Source organism: Salvelinus namaycush, chromosome 6, assembly GCF_016432855.1.
Source record: "Salvelinus namaycush isolate Seneca chromosome 6, SaNama_1.0, whole genome shotgun sequence".
Taxonomy (NCBI): Eukaryota; Metazoa; Chordata; class Actinopteri; order Salmoniformes; family Salmonidae; genus Salvelinus; species Salvelinus namaycush.
The window spans coordinates 9600272-9621682 of NC_052312.1; the positions used below are offsets into that span (position 1 = coordinate 9600272).

Genomic DNA, 21411 nt, shown 5'->3' on the forward strand with positions numbered 1-21411 from the left:
TCACTCCAGTGTTAATTTGCTAAATTGTAATTACTTGCTACTATGGCCTATTTATTGCCTTACCTCCTCACGCCATTTGCACACACTGTATATATACTTTTTTCCCCTATTGTGTTATTGACTTTACGCTTGTTTATTCCATGTGTAACTCTGTGTTGTTGTTTGTGTCACACTGCTTTGCTTTATCTTGGCCAGATCGCAGTTGTAAATGAGAACTTGTTCTCAACTAGCCTACCTGTTTAAATAAAGGTGAAATAAACTCAAACTAAAAAAACATTACATCTCATGAGTGTGGGTGAGTGAGTGAGTGAGTGAGTGAGTGAGTGAGTACTGATATGCACTTCATGCACCACAACCAAGGAAGGGCCGTGGGCCTATTTCACTTTCTCAGCAGCTTATCAGAGAACACACATTTGCATTCTCCAGAGGCATTCCAATAAATGTAGCTTGTACTTACACACAGATATTGGTTGTTCTTTTTGCAACTTTACGGAATAAGGCCTCACCTGTGTTGACAACTTGACTAAATTAATTAGTAGCATGACACTGATCAGTAATTCATAAAGTGGTCATCTGTCTCTACTGTTAATTTCTTCACATATCTCCCTCTCTCTCTCCCTCCCTCTGCCCTCCCCTCCTGTGGGTTTGGGCCGGATCTGCTCTCTGTCCGTAGGCGAGGGAGAATTCCGGCAGGGGTGGGGGCTTTCCCCGGGAAGAACGAGAGCTTTGTCCCCTGAGGGATGGAGCCATAGGCTGACAGACAGTCTGGCAACCTCAAACTCTGAGGGAGAGGGAGGGAGACAGAGACAGAAAAGAGAGACACAGAAACAGAGACCGAGACAGAAGAGAGACAGAAGATAGAGAGACAGAGATACATGTCCAAATCACAGTGAAGCTAACAACGCTATCTCAGAGAGTTATTAATGATTATCTCTGCATCATGTAATGCACCAGGGGCCTGAGATAACTCACCTATTAACCAGCGCTAGCTAACACAAACTACTGGAGCCAAAATGTCTGCCAGTTGTTGAAGTTTAACCTCCATTCGCTGAGTATCCTCAAAGATGATCTATATATTGACAAGATATTGGACTGTCTGCTCTAACAATAGGAAAAAATGTCCGCAAAGGCGGAAGGCAGGCGGGAGGAGTCGGAAACCTTCTGGCCAACGAGAGGGCAGACACGTATGTGAACAACAAGCACAACTCCTATATAAAATATTCCCCACTCGGTCTACTCAAGGCTATATGCTCGCACAAAACACTTTTGGGGCGGAGTCAACCATATCACTTCACCTCCTCCTCTCTGGTATCCTGGGAAATCCAGAATGTGGGGGTCGCCAAGGGGTCAATCAGGAGGTTGTGTCAGGCGTAGCTGGTGGTAAGTGGGCAGTCACTTCTTTTTTTTTAAACTAGCCCTTTTTAAAACATAGTACAATGCATTGGTCCCATGTCGTGCGTTGGCCTACCTAACTAATCAAGGTTTAGCTGACTAAACACTCTCCAATGTTTGCACAGTCGTGTAGAACAGCACTGCAACAGATAAATAAGTTTCAACTGACAGAGCCAAACGGAAATGTAGAAGTATGATAAGTATCCCTCAACTCTAATACAACTGCATATACACATGCTCAGGTACAGAGATGGAAACATAATACAGGAAAATGTGTCAAATGTTTCTAGCCAAATATCAGCCTGATCCTTTAGCATTTCACAAGCCAGTGGTGAGAATTCTCTATCTACATGACAACTGCCTTAGGATCACTGTAGAAAAGATGAAAAACCAAGCTAGTGAGAGAAACCAAAATGTTAGCCTAAACCTGGAAAAAGATTCTCAACGATTTCCTGGGTTTTGGAATCCTCTCACATCCTGTGTGGTGAGACCTTACAGTGCCTCGTTGTCCCCTCTCGTCCCCTGGAGTTCTGTTGTTCGGGCCGTCATCCTAAAGCTCTCTGCTCTATACAGCATATTATTATTCTGGAACATTAGTCAAGTGTGTGTGTAGGGGGATTGTGTGTGTGTGTGTCTATGGTGTACGTGCATGCGTGTGTATCAAAGCCAGAGTTACCCAGTGCGTAAAAGGGAATCCCGTGCCAACTCCTACCTGCTCCACCATCCCCTTCACCATCCTGCTTCCTCCCCCCCCCACCCAACCCAATCAGAGCCTGGGATCTCCGGATGCAGCCTGCCGGCATTTCCAAAATAAAGAGGGGGGGGGGGGGGGGGGGGGGGGGGGCCCTGGGCCTAGTGAACTCTTATCACAGCCAGTCAGACACTGTGCCAATGGAAACACACTGGAGCCTTGCCCTGGTTGAACTCCTCCACAGAGCCTGGTACCGCCACCCCATCACAGGTGATGCCTGTCAGGCAGCAACACGCTGGCATTGAAGATATGCCAATGTCAGCAAAAGGATAAGTACAGGTTTGTTCCAATCAAGACTGAGGGAGTTTTTCCTTGCCACTCTCTGTGTCGGCTGTGCTATAGTTGGGGGTTTTGAACTTTGTTGTCTCTCCTAACAGACAGTAAGCGAAACTATGCACTTTGTGACAAAGGTATTTGTAGAAAAAAACTTGATTGGTTGGAGAATTAATATAGAAGATTGGAATTAACTAATAGCAAGGTAATTTATTAAATTGATTTGTGGTTACATTTAGCATTTCAACCTGTTTCTAGCTACAAGACCAGGGTCTCTTCCTAGTTGGATTTAAAGCCACAAATAGAGCATAGTTTGTTTGCAATTTTAAAATGCAGAGTAGTTATTGATTTGAATTTACGGGTTCCGTCTCTTCCTACTCATCCCATGACCTACTGAACAAACCACTTTATTTTCAATGACTAACTGGCCATAACTGTGAAGCCCTATCTCTAACCATCACAGTGCTTTCAGAAAGGATTCATACCCCTAGACTTATTCCACATTTTTTATTCTACAGACTGAATTCAAAATGGATTTAAAAAAATTAACTATTACAAAGTGAAAACATATTTTTAGAAATGTTTGAAAATGTATTAACTATGAAGTACAGAAATATCTCCTGTACATAAGTATTTACATCCCTGAGTCAATACATGTTAGAATCACCTTTGGCAGCGATTACAGCTGTGAGTCTTTCTGGTTGTCTCTAACAGAAAGTATTTCCACACCTGGATCGTACAATATTTGCACATTATTCTTTAAGCTCTGTCAAGTTGGTTGTTGATCATTGCTAGAGAGCAATTTTCAAGTCTTGCCATGGATTTTCAAGCCGAATTCAGTCAGAACTGTAACTAGGCCACTCGGGAACCTTCAATGTTGTCTTGGTAAGCAATTCCAGTGTATATTTGGCCTTGTGTTATAGGTTACTGTCCTGCTGAAAGGTGAATTTGTCTCCCAGTGTCTGTTGGAAAGCAGACTGAACCAAGTTTTCCTCTAGGATTTTGCCTGCACTTAGCTCTATTCCGTTTATTTGTATCCCCCCCAAATAACTCCCTAGTCCTTGCCAATGACAAGCATACCCATAACATGATGCATCCACCACCATGCTTGAAAATATGAAAAGTGGTACTCAGTGATGCGTTGTGTTTGCCCCAAACATAACGCTTTGTATTCAGGACATACATTTAATTTCTTTGCCAATTTTTTTGCAGTTTTACTTTAGTGCCTTATTGCAGAATATTTTTATTCTGTACAAGCTTCCTTCTTTTTACTCTGTCATTTAGTTTAGTATTGTGGAGTAACTACAATGTTGTTGATCCATCCTCAGTTTTCTCCTATCACAGCCATTAAACTCTGTAATTGTTTTAAAGTCACCATGGAATTCATGGTGAAATCCCTGAGTGGTTTCCTACCTCACCGGCAACTGAGTTAGGAAGGACACCTGTATCTTTATAGTGACTGGGTGAATTGATACACCATCCAAAGTTTAACTAATAACTTCACCACCACTTGCTTTTTTTACCCATCTTTGCGAGGCATTGGAAAACCTCCCTGGTCTTTGTGGTTGAATCTGTGTTTGAAATTCACTCTTCGACTGATGGACCTTACAGATAATTGTATGTGTGAGGTACAGAGATTCTGTAGTCATTCAAATATCATGTTAAACACTATTATTGCCCACAGAGTGAGTCTATGCAACTTATTAAGCAAAGTTTTACTCCTGAACTTACTTCGGATTTCCATAACTTCAAGGGTTAAATACAGTACTTATTGACTCAAGGCATTTCAGCTTTTCATTTTCAATTAATATGTAAACATTTCTTTAAAAAAAAAAATTCTACTTTGAAATTATGGAAAATTTTGTGTAGGCCAGTGACACAAAATCTAAATTTAATTCATTTAAAATTAAGTCTGTAACACAACAAAATGTGGAAAAAGTATAGGGTTGTGAATACTTTCAGAATACTGTACATCAATTTACATAACATTCCTTAGGATTCTCTTTCTAATGTCCATATCAGGGCTCGTCTTCATACAGCGTCTCAGAGTTAGATCATAATGAATAAGATGACATGGACAAACAGGACCTGATGCTAGATCAGCACTCTTTAGCCTAGTATTGCTTGACTCTGTAGTCTCCACCTACATACCTGTGACTGGCAAAGCAAGTCTATTGACGCAGCAACCCCTGTTACAGATAATACAAGTCACTATGCATTTTAGGAGTTTATCAAGTTCAATATTTCTATTTCCTGGACTGAATACCTCACATGCCACCACTGTGGGCTAAATGTCCAAATTGCCCTCATAATTCCCCTCAGTGAACTTGGGAATGTTGATGTGTGTGAGTAGCGAGAGACTGCAAGTGTCTGTGAGGGGAGAATAACACAGGGGATGTTTTCAGTGCGCTGCGTTGGGGCGCTAGGGGCCCGGAGTGAAAACACACTGGTGGTGCACAGCTGTGTCAGATGCTTGTCCACTCTGGAAAAAAAAGTGTTGATCCAAGATTTATTTCAACATTTTCTAGCATGAGAGCTACTTTAAAAAAAAAAGTGTTGATCCAAGATCTATTTAAACCAGGGTATTTAAACATTTTCTAGCATGAGAGCTACTTAAAAAAAATTATAGCCTTCAAATAGGCACATTCTTCTCCTTTGCGACTGTTCCCGGGTCCTTAGTGCACTATGTTTTCCATCAATATACCTGGTAGAATGATGGTTGATAAACAACTAAAGGGCCCTATATACACTGCTCAAAAAAATAAAGGGAACACTTAAACAACACAATGTAACTCCAAGTCAATCACACTTCTGTGAAATCAAACTGTCCACTTAGGAAGCAACACTGATTGACAATAAATTTCACATGCTGTTGTGCAAATGGAATAGACAAAAGGTGGAAATTATAGGCAATTAGCAAGACACCCCCAATAAAGGAGTGATTCTGCAGGTGGTGACCACAGACCACTTCTCAGTTCCTATGCTTCCTGGCTGATGTTTTGGTCACTTTTGAATGCTGGCGGTGCTTTCACTCTAGTGGTAGCATGAGACGGAGTCTACAACCCACACAAGTGGCTCAGGTAGTGCAGCTCATCCAGGATGGCACATCAATGCGAGCTGTGGCAAGAAGGTTTGCTGTGTGTCAGCGTAGTGTCCAGAGCATGGAGGCGCTACCAGGAGACAGGCCAGTACATCAGGAGACGTGGAGGAGGCCGTAGGAGGGCAACAACCCAGCAGCAGGACCGCTACCTCCGCCTTTGTGCAATGAGGAGCACTGCCAGAGCCCTGCAAAATGACCTCCAGCAGGCCACAAATGTGCATGTGTCTGCTCAAACGGTCAGAAACAGACTCCATGAGGGCGGTATGAGGGCCCGACGTCCACAGGTGGGGGTTGTGCTTACAGCCCAACACCGTGCAGGACGTTTGGCATTTGCCAGAGAACACCAAGATTGGCAAATTCGCCACTGGCGCCCTGTGCTCTTCACAGATGAAAGCAGGTTCACACTGAGCACGTGACAGACGTGACAGAGTCTGGAGACGCCGTGGAGAACGTTCTGCTGCCTGCAACATCCTCCAGCAAATAAATTGGATGTTCTGAGTCCATGTCAATGCTTAAACCACATCTGAATACCATTTTTTTTTAGGTCTGGAAGAAAACGAACAAATGTGATTTTATGGGGGGGTGTAATTCCCCTTTAATTGCCATTCTGGCCCTTTAACTGTGAATCTAGCGAGTGAGGAATGTGGTCTAATGTGCCGGTCTAGCGATGGTTCTGTACTGCTGCTGATCATTTCATGGCAAAGTTTGCAAATAACAAATAATAGATTTACTAATGATTTACTTCTGCCAGGTAAGTCTACTTCGCAGTTAACATTTAAGGTTTTGGGGAAAGTATTTCTGTCAACCCACAAGACGGTTATCACATCAACTGGCTACACACTGAGTGATTGACAAACGCACCACACAGACAGACGCAATATTCCTGGAAATTAATTGGCAAATATTGTGTTCGATTTGGCTTTTTAAGCCAATAGGGGTGGGATAGTAGATAGGGGTGGGATAGTGCTAACCAGGGGTGAGATAGTAGATAGGGGTGGGATAGTGCTAACCAGGGGTGGGATAGTAGATAGGGGTGGGATAGTGCTAACCGGGGGTGGGATAGTAGATAGGGGTGGGATAGTGCTAACCAGGGGTGGGATAGTGTCAATGTTGCATTGATTAGATAATAGCTGGGAGCTTGCAGTGTTTGATACTTGTGAGATTTTTTTATGGCAGTTATAGTGTCTAAATATACTGTATGTGTGCCAATGTGTTTATGACTGATTGTGTGCATCTGAGGGACAATGTGTCAATGACTGACTGATGTTGAGGTGTGTGTGTGTGTGTCTTATTAATGCAGGGGCTTACCGGGTAAAGCTCCGGGGCCCAAGAGGCAGCAAAAAATAATTATATATCTACATTTTTTATTATATTTAAAACACTTAATTATATACAGTACCAGTCAAAAGTTTGGACACACCTACTCATTCAAGAGTTTTTCTTTATTTTTTACCATTTTCTACATTGTAGAAAAATAGTGAAGACATCAAAATTATGAAATTCCACACATGGAATCATGTAGTAACTAAAAAAAAGTGTTATTTTATATATTTATATTTGAGATTCTTCAAAGTAGCCACCCTTCACCTTGATGCCAGCTTTGCACACTCTTGGCATTCTCTCAACCAACTTTGAGGTAGTCACCTGGAATGCATTTCAATTACAGGTGTGCCTTGTTCAAAGTTAATTTGTGGAATTTCTTTCCTTCTTAATGCATTTGAGCCAATCAGTTGTCTTGTGACAAGGTAGGGATTGAAAGTTTCTTCAAGTGCAGTCGCAGAAAACATCATGAAACTGGCTCTAATGAGGAACGCCACAGGAAAGGAATACCCAGAGTTACCTCTGCTGCAGAGGAGGAGTTCATTAGAGTTACCAGCCTCAGAAATTGCAGCCCAAATAAATGCTTCAGAGTTCAAGTAACAGACACATCTCAACAACTTTTCAGAGGAAACTGCGTGAATCAGGCCTTCATGGTTGAATTGCTGCAAAGAAACCACTACTAAAGGACACCAATAAGAAGAAGAGACCTGCTTGGGCCAAGAAACAAGAGCAATGGACATTAGACCGGTGGAAATCTGCCCTTTGGTCTGATGAGTCCAAATTTGAGATTTTTGGTTCCAACAGCCGTGTCTTTGTGAGACGCATAGTAGGTGAACGGATGATCTCCGCATGTATGGTTCCCACCGTGAAGCATGGAGGAGGTGTGATGGAGTGCGGTGCTTTGCTAGTGACACTGTAGATAATTTATTTTCGAATTCAAGGAACACTTAACCAGCATAGCTACCACAGCATTCTGCAGCGATACGCCATCCCATCTGGTTTGCGCTTAGTCCCAGTATCATTTGTTTTTCAACAGGACAATGACCCTACACACCTCCAGGCTGAATAAGGGCTATTTGACCGTGAAGCAGAGTGATGGAGTGCTGCATCAGATGACCTGACCTCCACAATCAGCCAACAAGTGCTCAGCATATGTGGGCACTCCTTCAAGACTGTTTGAAAAGCATTCCAGGTGAAGATGGTTGAGAGAATTCCAAGAGTGTGCAAAGCGTGGCTACTTTGAAGAATCTAAAATATAAACACTTTTTTGGTTACTTCATAATTCCATATGTGTAATTTCATAGTTTTGATGTCTTCACTACTATTCTGCAATGTAGAAAATAATAAAAATAAAGAAAAACCCTGGAATGTGTAGGTGTGTCCAAAAATTTGACTGGTACTGTGTGTGTGTGTGTATATATATATATATATATTTTTTTTTACAATATTAAGGAAATATATACTGTAAAAATAAAAGGGTGTTGTGCCACCACGAGCTGCCAGAACAGCTTCAGTGCGCCTTGGCATAGATTCTACAAGTGGACCTAAACCATACCAGGAAAATGCACCCCACACCATATTAATTTGTATCCCTTATTTACTAAAGTGTCCCTTGTTTACAACTTTATTTTGGCAGTTACCGGTATGCCTACAGTCCAGATGGCTGCAATTTTGGCAGTATGTGCACCAAATAAAGGCTACAGTTTGTTGCATTTTGGCCATAGACATGTAATCCATAGATGGGTTTTGTAACCTCTGACCCTGGCAATCTGACTGTTAAACTCATGGGTACACTAGCATTGGATGCCATTCCTGACTTGAATGGGAACTGCCATCCATAGATTATATTTCTATAGTTGCGGCTGTCGGTTTGCCTTTTGCAAATAAAAAAAACTCCCAATTTGTAGCTAACAGCAAAACTGTTTTTCAAAGTAGCTCATCTTGAGATGGGCTATTGCCACGACGAGCGCGTCGGCCATCACCGTGAGTAACCTATGGCTTCATCATCATTAGGTGAGTCAATGTGCCACTGAAAATTGTATTTAGTAGCCAGATTGAGCTCCGTTTCTCAGTGTCAGAGTAGCCACTCATTTAGGTCATTTTTGTGTTATTAAAAAAGATTCAGCTAATGTCTTTTGCCATGTAAACGAGGTAGAATTGCATGAAATGCGTTTTTAAAATCCCCGGGGCTTATGATTTCTTAATCCAGCCCTGTGTAAACACTCACTCTTGTGTGTGTCTCTCTGCATCTACTTTCCAGTGATGGCCTTTGGCCTGCATTCAAGGCCGTCTTCTGTGTACACTTTCTTCAATGGTCCTGTTCAATCAGTACGCTTCACTGATGTGTAACTACAGCACAAAGCTACAGGCTCTTCTCCTTTCAAATCTCTACAGCTATAAATAGTGTCTGTCACCCTAAACAGAGCTCTATCGTTGCAACAGTGCACTAAAAAAAGTATTTTAATTAACTTTAAAAGTCTTTAAATGACACCCACCATATCAGATTGTTCTGAAATAATTTCTGTAGTTAGAAACATATCAAATAAGCATTCCAGCAAAGTGATTTTGTTGAAATAGATTTTGATCCTTGAGAAATTAAACGATTATGCCCAAATTGTCCATTTTAATTTGTAGAATTCATATTATATTCAATAATTATATTACCTAACATCAGATTTGAACCAAACTTTTTTCTAACAATGAATAAGACATGAGGAAACCAAAGAAAGTCAAAAGCAGCCCACAGACACCCTACGCCCATCCCACCCCAACAAAATATAGTATCAGGTTTCTATGTCTGACAAGTAGTATAGCAATGCGGTTCAGAGTATTGATTCTTCATCCTATGTAATGTATTCAGTGAATTTGGTGATGATTCTTTCCCCCTGTTCAGAGAAATGAATAATGGAAGTTGTTAGGTTGATGTCCCATCCTACATCCTGGTATTACCAGGTTCTGACCACTAGATGGGGTTGTTCCTGCTGTTAGGCGTCTTCGCCGGCTCTCACTATTGAACCCTAGAAATAAAAATTGGACACCTTTGCACCAGAACCTTCTGCATTCTTCTGAATATCTGCCCTTAAGACCACATCTCTACGCTACCTACTTCACCTAATAGCAGGAACTTCATTGTGGATCAATGGTTTGTAATTATTTTTAGAAGCTCGAACACCGCAATGTTCCTTCAATGGCCGCCAACTTGTGCGCCTCGCTACCTTTCCTTGAAACCTTAAAGCATTTCGCTAAACCCGTAACAACATCTGACAAATATGTGTATGGTATGTGACCAATATCATTTGATTTGATTAAAGGGGTGGTTCTCCTGTACACTTTAAAATGATGGGTGAAACACTGAAGAAACCATGCCCTTGCTCTCTCTATAGGAACAGATCGTGTCTTTTGAAAGCCATCGGGAGCGAACACAGACCTCCCTTTCCCCAAACAACTGGATATTGCTCAGTGCCACAACAGAGAGACAAGTATAGGCAGGTCTGGGACAAAGCTTCAGAGAAGAAATCAAAACACAAGAGGTAGGAAGTAGTGCAGAGATAACATCTTTACAGCACAAAGAGGGACTGTGTTGGTTGTGTTGCTCCATATAGCCTACAAACCCTACATTCAAAAAATATTTTTTTTTACTCAAAAGGGATGTTTTCCAGTCCAGTGGATTCGTTGATGTCTGCTCAGTCAGAACAGTGGAGAATGAGAGTGGAGGGGAGTGTGTGGGAACAAGTTAAGATTAAGATGACTTTACTTGTCAATTGTACACAAAGTCCAACTAAAATGTGACTTCTGCTTTATCCCAACCTCTCCAATAGACAAACATACAGGTTGGAGAGGTTAGGGCAGGGGGCTGCCATACTGGGCGCTCATGGAGCAGTTGCTGTGAGGGGTTAAGTGCCTTGCTAAAGGGCACAACGTCAGGCAAGGCAATGGCATCAAGGATTTTATACCAGCCACCCTCCGGTTGCCAGCTCACTTCCCAACAGATTTTATTCCCGTCAGACCTGGGATTCTCCCAGCTGCTGGCTTGCCTCTTAATGAGGAAGATGGAGGTGATGGACTGAAACAGTGATACTTTGGCCTACTTAGTGTTTGGTGTGACCGAAAACCTTGAAATTGGGTGTAGAACTAAGACAGACCTACCATGGTCCATATTCTCAGAAGTGATGTGGGTCTCTTGTCTAACAAAAAAAACTACCTTGATCTTTTTCTGTTTGCCTAACGTAACATGGCTGTACAGAGAGATTATCCAAGATGGAAGTGGGTCTTTGGTGATCTGAACGAATGGAAAAAGAGGGGATGTTGAACAAAAACAAACTCTGAACCATTAAAGATATTGCCAAGCCACTGACAGGGATTATCGGACTTGTCAAAATTATGATAATAATGGTTTTGCCTCTGTGTGAATTCCGGTGGCCTTGTGTTTTGACAATCAAGGATACTATCAAGCCTCTCAGCCTGACAGTTCCAAGAAGCTTTTGGTTTGAGAGGGTTGAATTCTCTGTATCACCTTTGTTGCATCTATTTGATGTGGTTTAATGACAAGGTCCATGGAAGGGCCTAGATGGCCAAAGCTAGAGCCCAAAACACCTACCTAAGCCGACATTGCGGTCATTCTCGCAATCAACGTCATCAAAGTTCAAAGGGTGACTTCTGACGGTCTTTAAAATTCACCCACTAGAATTCTTGACCTTTGCTTGCGAAGCGGCTGGTCTCATTATCGAGAAATGCTCGCTAGACGTTTCACAATCTCCTCAGACAGAGCTCTCTTCTTTCTGTTATATGTATACAGGCTACAGTGCTCACATGATATGAAGCAATAACCTAGCACAACAGAGAGAGAGATGCTCCGTCCAAATAATCATCTCATTTCCCACGCTCCCTGTGAGATCAAGCGAAGAGCAAACAACAAAACATGTGACAATTTAAATCGCTTTTGGACTGCAGCCAAAGTGAATTAATAGTGTCCCATTTTGCCATTTGAAGGGACAATAATAATCAAATGTGTATGTTTGTGCTTGTTATTTGTGAGCCATTAGAGCCGATATTGTAGTAGAGAGGGGAGAAGTGAGCTTCGCCAAAGACAAAGTGTGTGGTGAGGTGTAGCCTCTGGCAATGCAACAATATAACCTAGTACAATGTCCTGAGTCCTGTAGGTCAAGCTCCCCAGCAAATAGGAAGACTAACCATTTCACTCAGAGCCAATTGAACTGGTGAAACTGAATTTGACAGTTTGTCATGGATCTAAAGAAATGTAGTAATTCACAGTAGTTGACAGCCGTTTGACCTTCTAGCTGTCTTTAGTGTTGTCTATAACAATGTTCTAAATCAGGCTATCCTAGTGGACGTGACTAGTGTAGTGACTTACTGTTGTTAGACTTGAGGTCACGATGGATGACAGGAACGATGGCCTCTGTGTGCAGGTAGAGCATCCCTCTAGCAATCTGTACTGCCCAGTTGACCAAGACATGCGGCGGGATGCGGCACCCAGCCAGCGCACGGCTCAGCGGGCCACCGGACGCATACTCCATGATGAGGCACAAGTTGGGTTCCTGTAAGCAAACCCCTTTGAGGGCGATGATGTTGGGGTGAGTGAGCATGGCAAACAGCCGGGCCTCCTGGCGCACGTTCTGGGCCGTCACGCTGATGTCCTCGTCTGGGTCCTGGCGGGCCGCCTTCACGGCGACCTCCAGCCCACCTCTCCACGTACCGCGATACACCTTGCCGAAGCCGCCGACCCCAATGACCTCCTCGAGGCTCAGTTCCCTGAAATCCACGGCCTCGGGTTCAAACTCCCCCACCCCCACTACGGCTGGCCCAAGCTCCCCAACCACGCCAACTCCATTGCCCTGCAGTTTCCCATATGAAGGAGGCTTGAAGGAGACGTAGTTCGAGGGAAAGATTCCCACTTTATTGTTGACCTTGCCCGCCCACCAGCCCTCGTCACCAGATATCTCAGAGTCCAGTGACAGAACTTCCACCAGGTCACCTTTGTGGAGGGTGAGCTCGTCTTTACCGGAGGCCTCATAGTCGAATAAAGCCGTCCACACGGGATTGGTGAAGTTCCCTTTTTGTGATTGATCCAGACCTTTCCAGTTCGACAGCGGGCCGCGGGTAAAAATGTTCTTCAGCGGCTCCATGGAGCCGCAATGAACAGATGTTCAGACACTGGGTTTGATTCTGTGTGGTTTTGAAAATAAAGTACAATAATGTACTTTATTGCGCCTCTCTCCTGTTCGTCTGTGTCTAGTTGGCTCATCGGGGACCAATTAAATTTGTTCAAAGGCCTGGCCAACAGGAACACAACCGTGTTCAAAGACAACAGGATAAAAAATGTCTCTCATGCAACCTGACATGGACTACATATGTTTCCATTAGAGCTGGCAACAATCAAACAAAGGCCATGGATGTGACCAGTCCTACCAAGTGTGCCAATGTGTAAAAAGGCAGAATTGTCTCCATAAAGCAAATTTCTACTCGACTGTTGTGGTGTGGTTTCTCAATGCGTGGTTTGAGCACATAGCTCACTTAATTACTCTATAACTATACCACAAATTGTCACATATTGACCAATGATTAGGTGCTGCTTCTTGAGATATGAAATAAAGGATGACTTATTCAAATATAGCAAAACCACGACCGTGTAGAACACAGGATGGATCACATCATACCAAAATGAGCATCAGGTGGTTGCAGAATATCCAGAACATGGACAATAATAACCCAACGGAAGAGTTCAACTCCGTTTAGTTGTCCATTTTGAGTTCTGCATTTTTATCCATGAAGTGCGGTGGCCACCATAAGCAGGAAGCGCTGAGAAGAGGAGAAGAATAGCAGGAAAGGCGCATTTAGTCCTGAGAACCCCGTGCTTTACGACAAGTTTCAAAGCTTACCAACTCGCCCTAAACCATGAGCACGAATAACGGTGTCTGGCCAAAACTTCTGTGCGTTCTGTCAACAAATCCCGCACCCGTTTGCGCAACTGTATCCATATTTGCTGTCTTACGCGATGGTGACATACAATGTCTTAATTGCACACGTATGTATTTTCAATAAGAACTTGATATCCACCTAGTTCGCAACAGGAAGAGTAGTACAAACCTGCTTAGGAGTCTACTTTTTCTAAAAGAGAAACGCACACCAAAAACAAATCCTGTATTGTGCGTAACGATACGTTAGTGCCAAGCCCTGGCAAGCTCGTCGTTATTATCAATGTCATAATTGATTCATTAATATTTGTTATCATGTCCCCTCTTCCTTAAGCAGTCTTCCCTCGTCCCGTTCTCGAACCACTCTACGTCTGTGCTTACAATCAAAGAAGAGGGTGGGGTTTAGAAACTTTTTTCCCAACAGGAAAAGAATCAGGGGTGTATTCATTACTTCTTGCAACGGAAACAGTTTACCGTTTAAGAACCAAACGGAAGCAAACAGAGCAAACGGAACAAATCGGGGAGGGGCCTACCTGAATTTGTCCTATAGAAGCTCTCGTTTTCGTTGCAAAACTTTTCCCGTTTGGAGTAAACGGTTTTGTTGGAACAGATTAAACGTTTTGCAACAAAATCGGCGAATATACCCCTGCGCCCTGATTAGAGAAACAACGCAACACTCACTCTGGTCGAGAGAGGATGGAGTAGGCAGTAATATGCGGACTAATTCCTAATTCCCGTGTTCTGCATTTGAGGTTTACTGGAATATCTGAGTGCCAAATAAATAGCATGTCGCACAAAGGAGCCTTATTGTCATTAGGCCGCTAATTGTTATGGGCCAAGTGTCACAACTGGATGAGGTTATACACTGAGTGTACAAAACATAAGGAACACCTGCTCTTTCCGTGACATAGACTGACTAGGTGAATCCGGGTAAAATAAGGATTTTTAAGCCTTGAGACATGAATTGTGTATGTGTGCCAGTCAGAGGGTGAATGGGCAATACAAAATATGTAACTGTATGGTGGTAGGTGCCAGGAGCACTGGTTTGAGTGTGTCAAGAACTGCAACACTGCTGGGTTTTTCACACTCAACAGTTTCCCGTGTGTATCAAGAATGGTCCACCATCCAAAGGACATCCAGCAAACTTGACACAACTGTGGGAAGCTTTGGAGTCAACATGGGCCAGCATCCCTGTGGAACGCTTCTGACACCTTGTAGAGTCCATGACCCAACGAATTGAGGCTGTTCTTTACCTTGGGGCAAGTTAGTGGTCCGGTCCAATGTGCAAATGTTGGCATATAAACATCATCATTGAGTTTATAAGGCCTATAATGGGTTACATAGTCTCAAATAATATTGTGGTTGATCATACAGTCATATGAAACAGGGATAATTGTCCTCGTCATTACTGTAGTGTAGATGGGGGAGGGGGCACCTTTGCCGTGTGCTGCTATGTGGAAACAGTGTTGGTCCTTCTGTGGTCTTTAATAGCTTCCCTGCCCCATGGTAGGTGATTGTTGCTCCGCTGCTTCCTAAAGTCAACTCCCCCACCAAACACCACCCATGCATCCCCCACCCCATGTATCCCCCATCCCATGCATCCCCCATCCCATTTATTGGGGCAACAGGTAGCCTAGCGGTTAGAGCATTGGGCCAGTAACCGAAAGGTTGCTGGATCGAATCGCAGAGCTGACAAGGTACAAATCTGTCGTTCTGCCCCTGAACAAGGCAGTTAACCCACTGTTCCCCAGTAGGCCATCATTGTAAATAAGAATTTGATCTTAACTGACTTGCCTAGTTAAATATATATATATTTTTAGATGTATCCCCCACCCCATGCTACCCAGCACTGACTCATTGCTTGTGCAGGAAGGATGCAGTTGTTTTTGTGGCTGAGACAGGCCTAATGCTACATTTACAATATGAAAGCAAACTCAGAAGATGAGGGAGGGAGGAGGAGGGGGGGGGGTAAACAGTGCACAGAGTGACAATAGAAAGAGTATTTCCTCTGTGCAGTGTCTAATCAAATAAACCTCTCCCACGGATCAGACCTGTGCTGGCCTGCACTTCAATCACCTTGCCTACTCTGTTGATGACATGGCCTTGACAGGCAAAAACACACATCAGCTATGGTGACAAACAGCCATTGTTTAAAAGTTTATACACTTCATAGGAGTACTGACAACTAATGCATGGTCGGCTTGGCCATTTCTTTTATCCATGCCTGAGAGTCGGGCACACCCCTCAGGAAGTCTTTGGAGACATGAAGGCTGTTTAGAGAAATATAGATTTTCCATATAGGAATGTGAAGCCAAAAGAATGTGGGTAGCAGGGTGGGGTTGAACACAAAGAACATTTTACACTACAGTGAAGCTGTGTGCAATGTTTTGCTTATGTGCCAATGGAATTAAGTTCATTGCCAGTTTCAATGGACTCAATAGCAAATAGCTTATATCATCACGGTTTGAAATGTCACAGAATTGTTTGGTAAAACATCTCATGCAGTTACGTAAAACAAAAATAAAACAATTGAAAAAATTAGCAGTGTTTTATTGAAATCTGAACTTTATTTCACCCATACAAAATAAAAAGAATGTTAAAGTTTACATACAGCGTCACGTTTAACTGCCTACCTTTAAACATTTCATATCAAGACAGACACAGACATTAAAACAATCTAAAAAGAGAGAAAGAACAACACGTAATACAAAGGCAAATTTTATTCCAAGTGGGGGGGGGGGGAGGAAGGGGAGGGGTTTAACAACTTTAAAAACAAAGTTATGCTTCAGGAGCGTCACAGTATCTTTCAGATAAGAATAGCCAGCACAGACACTTTTGTCTTCAAGAGATGGTTTGGGGGGGGGGGGGGGGTACAAGACAACATATTTCATGTCATACCTCCAAAGTAGTGACTTGTCACCCAAATTTCAAATGAACAAACAAGATCATCCAATTGGGAGTTGTAAACATTAGCATAATTACATTTGAATATGGTTGAAGTAAGCTAACGGTCAAGGTCTTCATGAGGATAAATTATCATAAAAAGTTGAATTAAAAAGGGAAAAAAATGCATTGACAAGAATTCATAACCTTTCGTAAAATACACCTCCCCATTTGTTGAGGGCCTATGTAGCCTAACAATCAAACTAGTTGGCGAGAATGACCTGCCACTCTGCCAAATTCATGATAATCCTCACAGACAATAATCTCATGTCCTTTTCCTATAGGTAAGTGCTGATCACTTTTAAAACATTACTTACTGCTGCTCTGAAATCATCAAGTAGCTGTCTATGTGTGTACAGTATTCTATGAGGCTATGTTAGGCTGCGCAGGTGTTAGTTTGTGGATCTCAACCGAACTTGAGCAGAAATGGAGTGATATGTTCTTTGAACACCAATGTCGTAAACAGAAAACACAGAGAGAATAACCAAAGTGCAAACTACAATGGGACTTAATAATCAAACCTGTCCTTGGGCTAGGCCAGAGCCTTTGACGCATCAACTGTTTTTTTTTGTAGTCCAAATAGAACGACCACCTGTCTTAAAAAAACAACCTGGTTCAAATTTTCTCCACAATAAAATAAGAAAAAAATTATAATTAAAATATAATATACAACCAATTACTCTCGTCTTCAGCGGTGGCGGCTGTCATGTCTACGAGCCTTACTGACAGTTGTAGACTTTTCCTGAACAATGAGCTGCATGTGAGCGTTTCCCCAGACCCACCTCTTTGTCAATGCAGCCAAACAAGAGAACAACTTATGAGAAAATGAAAGGTAAAAGAGCGGGGGGAGCTAAGAGTCATAGTCTTCATCGTCATCATCGTCGTCGTCTTTGTGCGGCATGGAGGGGGGAGGCGGGGGTGCGGTGCCCATCAGCGAGGGGTGGGGGGCAAAGGAGCCCAGGGACATGGCCAGGCCCCCCTGTGCGGTGCCCATGTGGAGGTACTGAGGTGGTATGGTGTCTGGGCTGTGTCACACAACAGAGAGAAGAGTCATGTTCTGGACGTGGAAAACATTGTTGAAACGTTTTGTAATTGAGAAGTAATCATTGAACTTGTCCAATTATCAACAGATTTTTGCTCTACTGGACACCACCCAGAAAAGCAAATATCTGCTTCACTTCAGTGTGTGTGTGCGTGTGTGTGTATTTCAAGTTTTTATTGTCGCGTGCACTAATACAGTGAAATGGCTTTTTTGCTTGCTCTTTCCCAACAACACAGTAAACTTTTAATCAATATCAGTAGCACAAAAACAAGTAAAATAGAAATAATAACAACAGGAGAAAGTAAGTAAGCTATATACAGGGTCAGTCCCAAAACCATATTTCCAGGGATACTGGAGTGGCAGGCAGTGCGTGTTTACCTGTGGAATCGGGATTGCGGCTGCAGGTTTGTGCTTGACTGAGAACCGTCCTCCTCATCCCCATCTGTCTCGCTGTCCTCAGAGTCATCCTGTTCCCATGTCAACAAAAAGCTAAATAAGCCTCTGAAATCCACACTCTTCCCCATCACACCTGATATAACTTAAATTGGCCACCTAGCCAAACTAACTAACATTTCCCCCAATACAAGGTTACTGTTACCGAAGGTAAGGTTGTGTTTAGTGACTGACAAATTAAAGGTCAACACCAACCTCTTGCTCCGACTCTGTGTCTGATAGCTTCTTGTCTTTGCCCTTGGAGCGGGCTCCTCCGTTCTTGCGGCCTGACCCTGGCTTTCGACCTCTGCAGGATACAAAGTAAGCACACAAAGTTAAGATTTCATAATTCACATTTTCCATTGAACAAATCTTTAGGGGGCAATCAGTCATATCTATCCAAGTCAACAGTGGGTATCATTCAGTGTCCGTTACCTGCGTGCACCTTTTTCCCCCCCCTCTGCGTGGTTCTCCTCTCCCTCGCCCTGCATGTCTGGCACTGCTGCTACCAGGTCCTTCAGGAAGTCAAACTGCTGCTCCAGCTCAATGCACTGTTTTCTGCACACAGACACACATTGTTGAAAACATTACTTTCCCAGAGATCCAAAAGCACTGATAGGCAAGAATGCTGACCATTACAGTCTGTAGTCCTACCAACTTTTGTGACCAACACTGATAACTGAATAAATTACTTACAAGTGTGACGTCGTCATTGTTTTTGCGTTCCGGGACTGGGTGACTTGACAGGCTTTCGTCAGGAGAGACTCCAGGAACAGCTCCAGAGCTCGTGCTGGTGGTTGAATTAAGAAAAGGGAAAAGTAGCCACTAGCCGACAGGACCAGGCAGTCATGTTTTCTTGTCTTCAATAACTCAATTACAGTAAGATATTTCACAACTACTCAAGAGTGAACACTAGACTGTTACTAGGCCAACAAACCCTCAAAACAGTGGATCAAATTAATTTCATTCAAACTGCACAACACAATCACAAACAATTACCCTGTAAGCTAAATCTCCATATCGTCATTGGCAAATAAACACGTTTTGAAATGCAGTTACTTGAAACTTGCAATGAAATACAGCCAGGTGAAGTTCTCAGGCCTGATAAGGATACATATGATGACAGGAACTGCGGCAGCCACTTTGCCGATCTCTTCATCAGTCTGCATAATCTTCTTAATCCTGGCCTGTAATAGGAATGGGAAAACGTCAGTGAAAGAGTGCTTTAAAGATTCTACTGCTATTAAGCATTTGCATGATTGCGGACTGTACTAATTGAACCACACATGAACAGCACACTGACCGCGGTTAGATGACAAGGAAACTAGGCTACAGACAGCAATGGCTGAATGTGCAACGCATAGACCTAACCCAGGGTTTCCCAAACTCTGTGCACGTTTTGGTTTTTGCCCTAGCACTACACAGCCAATTCAAATAATTAACTAATCATCAAGCTTTGATCATTTGAATTAGCTGTGTAGAGTTAGGGCAAAAACCAAAACATGCACCCCTTGGCGTCCCAAGGGCCGAGTTTGCGAAATGCTGGCCTATCTGAAACACCTGAGGATTTAGGTAATGAGCAGAAGTCATGCAGAGCGTAACATGATGACGATCTTGATAGGTAGCTAATAATACCACACTTGAACTGGGAGCTAGTTGTTTGTTATGGTGACGATTATATAATCTACAGGCCTATTTCTTTTGAAGCTGTACCTGTTATTCTCCTACCAAGTTCACCTAGCTAGAGACCACCATGCACCTACTTGGTTTCAGCCCTGTCTGTTTTGGCTCATCTCACATCTCAAGACTGGGAGGAGGTAATCTACAAAGCCATCTAGCTACCTCACTCCCTCTACTGCACCTGCTGCCTCGACCTCTGAATGCTGAGCTATGAAAAAGCCAACTGACATTTACTCCTGAGGTGCTGACCTGTGATTATTATTTGACCCTGTTGGTCATCTATGAACGTTTGAACATCTTGAAGAACAATCTGGCATTAGTGGCCATTTACTTTTACCATCTCTACCTGGCACAGCCAGAAGACTGACCAACCCCCAGAGCTGGGTTTCTCTCTAGGTTCCAGCCTTTCTAGGGAGTGTTTCTTAGCCACCGTGATTCTAAAACTGCATTGCTTGCCCTCTGGGGTTTTAGGCTCGGTTTCTGTATAAGTACTTTGTTACAACTGTCTGGCTGATGTAAAATGGGCTTTATTAATAAATGTTCATTGATTGAGTGAGTAGCGGCAGCAGGTATCATGACATTCATAGGGGGACTGGTTTGCTGACCACTTAGCCATTATACTAGCAAGCAACATCCTCTTATTTTCCATACAAGATGTCACTTATTTTGATGCAAATCCCTACCTAACATGGTCATACTGATTTTGGTCAATAATTAATCCAGGTCTCTCAGCACAGGTGGCAAGCTTGCAAATAACAATGACCACGCTAGACAGCAATACATTTTTAATGGCCACCCTCCCTTAAATAGTGGCTGGCTAACTCGTTACCACATTAGCTAGATAACATATCGAACGATACAGCTCTAGCTAGCTAGCTCCTAAGTAACTAGTTAGTTTTGTCTTCTTGTATTGCAAACTAGCTAGCAACCAAGCCCAAATCCCATTCATGGGTGCACTGTTTTAGCTAACGTTTACAAGCTACTTAGCAAACGCGTTGGTAGTCCCAGCTCATATTTAGCTAGATCATTACCGTTAGCTAACTGATTAGCAAGCAAAGTATCAACTTACCGGAGGGAATCTGGCGTTATATTTCTTCTTTTTGCTGGGCATTATTGAGTAACCGTGCTAGTTAACTTAAAACAATCTTCAATGGTGTGTTATATGTCCCTCCAACACGCACCTAAGTGGGTACCTATCGTTAGCTCCTAGCTAGCCTAGCACGTAGCAACGTCGTCTTCTCGAGATGTTCCGCAGGGTCTCACGTTCCGTAGGGTTCTCGCCTAAGCCTGCACACTGTCTGGTCTGGTCTGGTCAAATAGACAGCACGCGGGTTTGAAATAATAAACAAACACAGATTGATTATTATCAAAGGACTCCCGTGTTGAAGTAAAATGCAACATTGCAAGCTATACGTGACAAAAAGCTAAAAGTGCATGATACAAATGTAATGTGGCACTATATTGGATCACTCCTTCCATGCGGCATGATACACCCCAAGTAAGAATTTCAGATTAGTCTGGTGTGCCGGGTAGTGCTGCGGCTGAC

At 43.0% G+C, this 21411-nt stretch overlaps 2 protein-coding genes across 2 annotated transcripts in view; both read right to left on the bottom strand.

Annotated features, from left to right (window-relative positions):
* The window catches only part of LOC120049599 (mitogen-activated protein kinase kinase kinase 11-like), a 41300-nt gene extending 27182 nt beyond the window's left edge, over positions 1-14118 (bottom strand). The window contains exon 1 of the mRNA XM_038995892.1: positions 12208-14118. Coding sequence (XP_038851820.1) covers positions 12208-12979 — 772 coding nt within the window. The 5' untranslated portion in view covers positions 12980-14118. The remainder of the gene's footprint in view (positions 1-12207) is intronic.
* A 2184-nt stretch (positions 14119-16302) lies between these two features.
* Positions 16303-21104, bottom strand: LOC120049222 (dr1-associated corepressor-like). The gene is made up of 7 exons (XM_038995457.1): positions 20935-21104; positions 19300-19372; positions 18882-18975; positions 18621-18743; positions 18402-18492; positions 18132-18220; positions 16303-17736 (listed from the first exon to the last, which is right to left on the bottom strand). Exons 1-7 carry the CDS (start codon positions 20974-20976, stop codon positions 17562-17564), a joined length of 687 nt encoding a protein of 228 aa, XP_038851385.1. The 5' UTR covers positions 20977-21104; the 3' UTR covers positions 16303-17561.
* Positions 21105-21411: the final 307 nt, after the last annotated feature.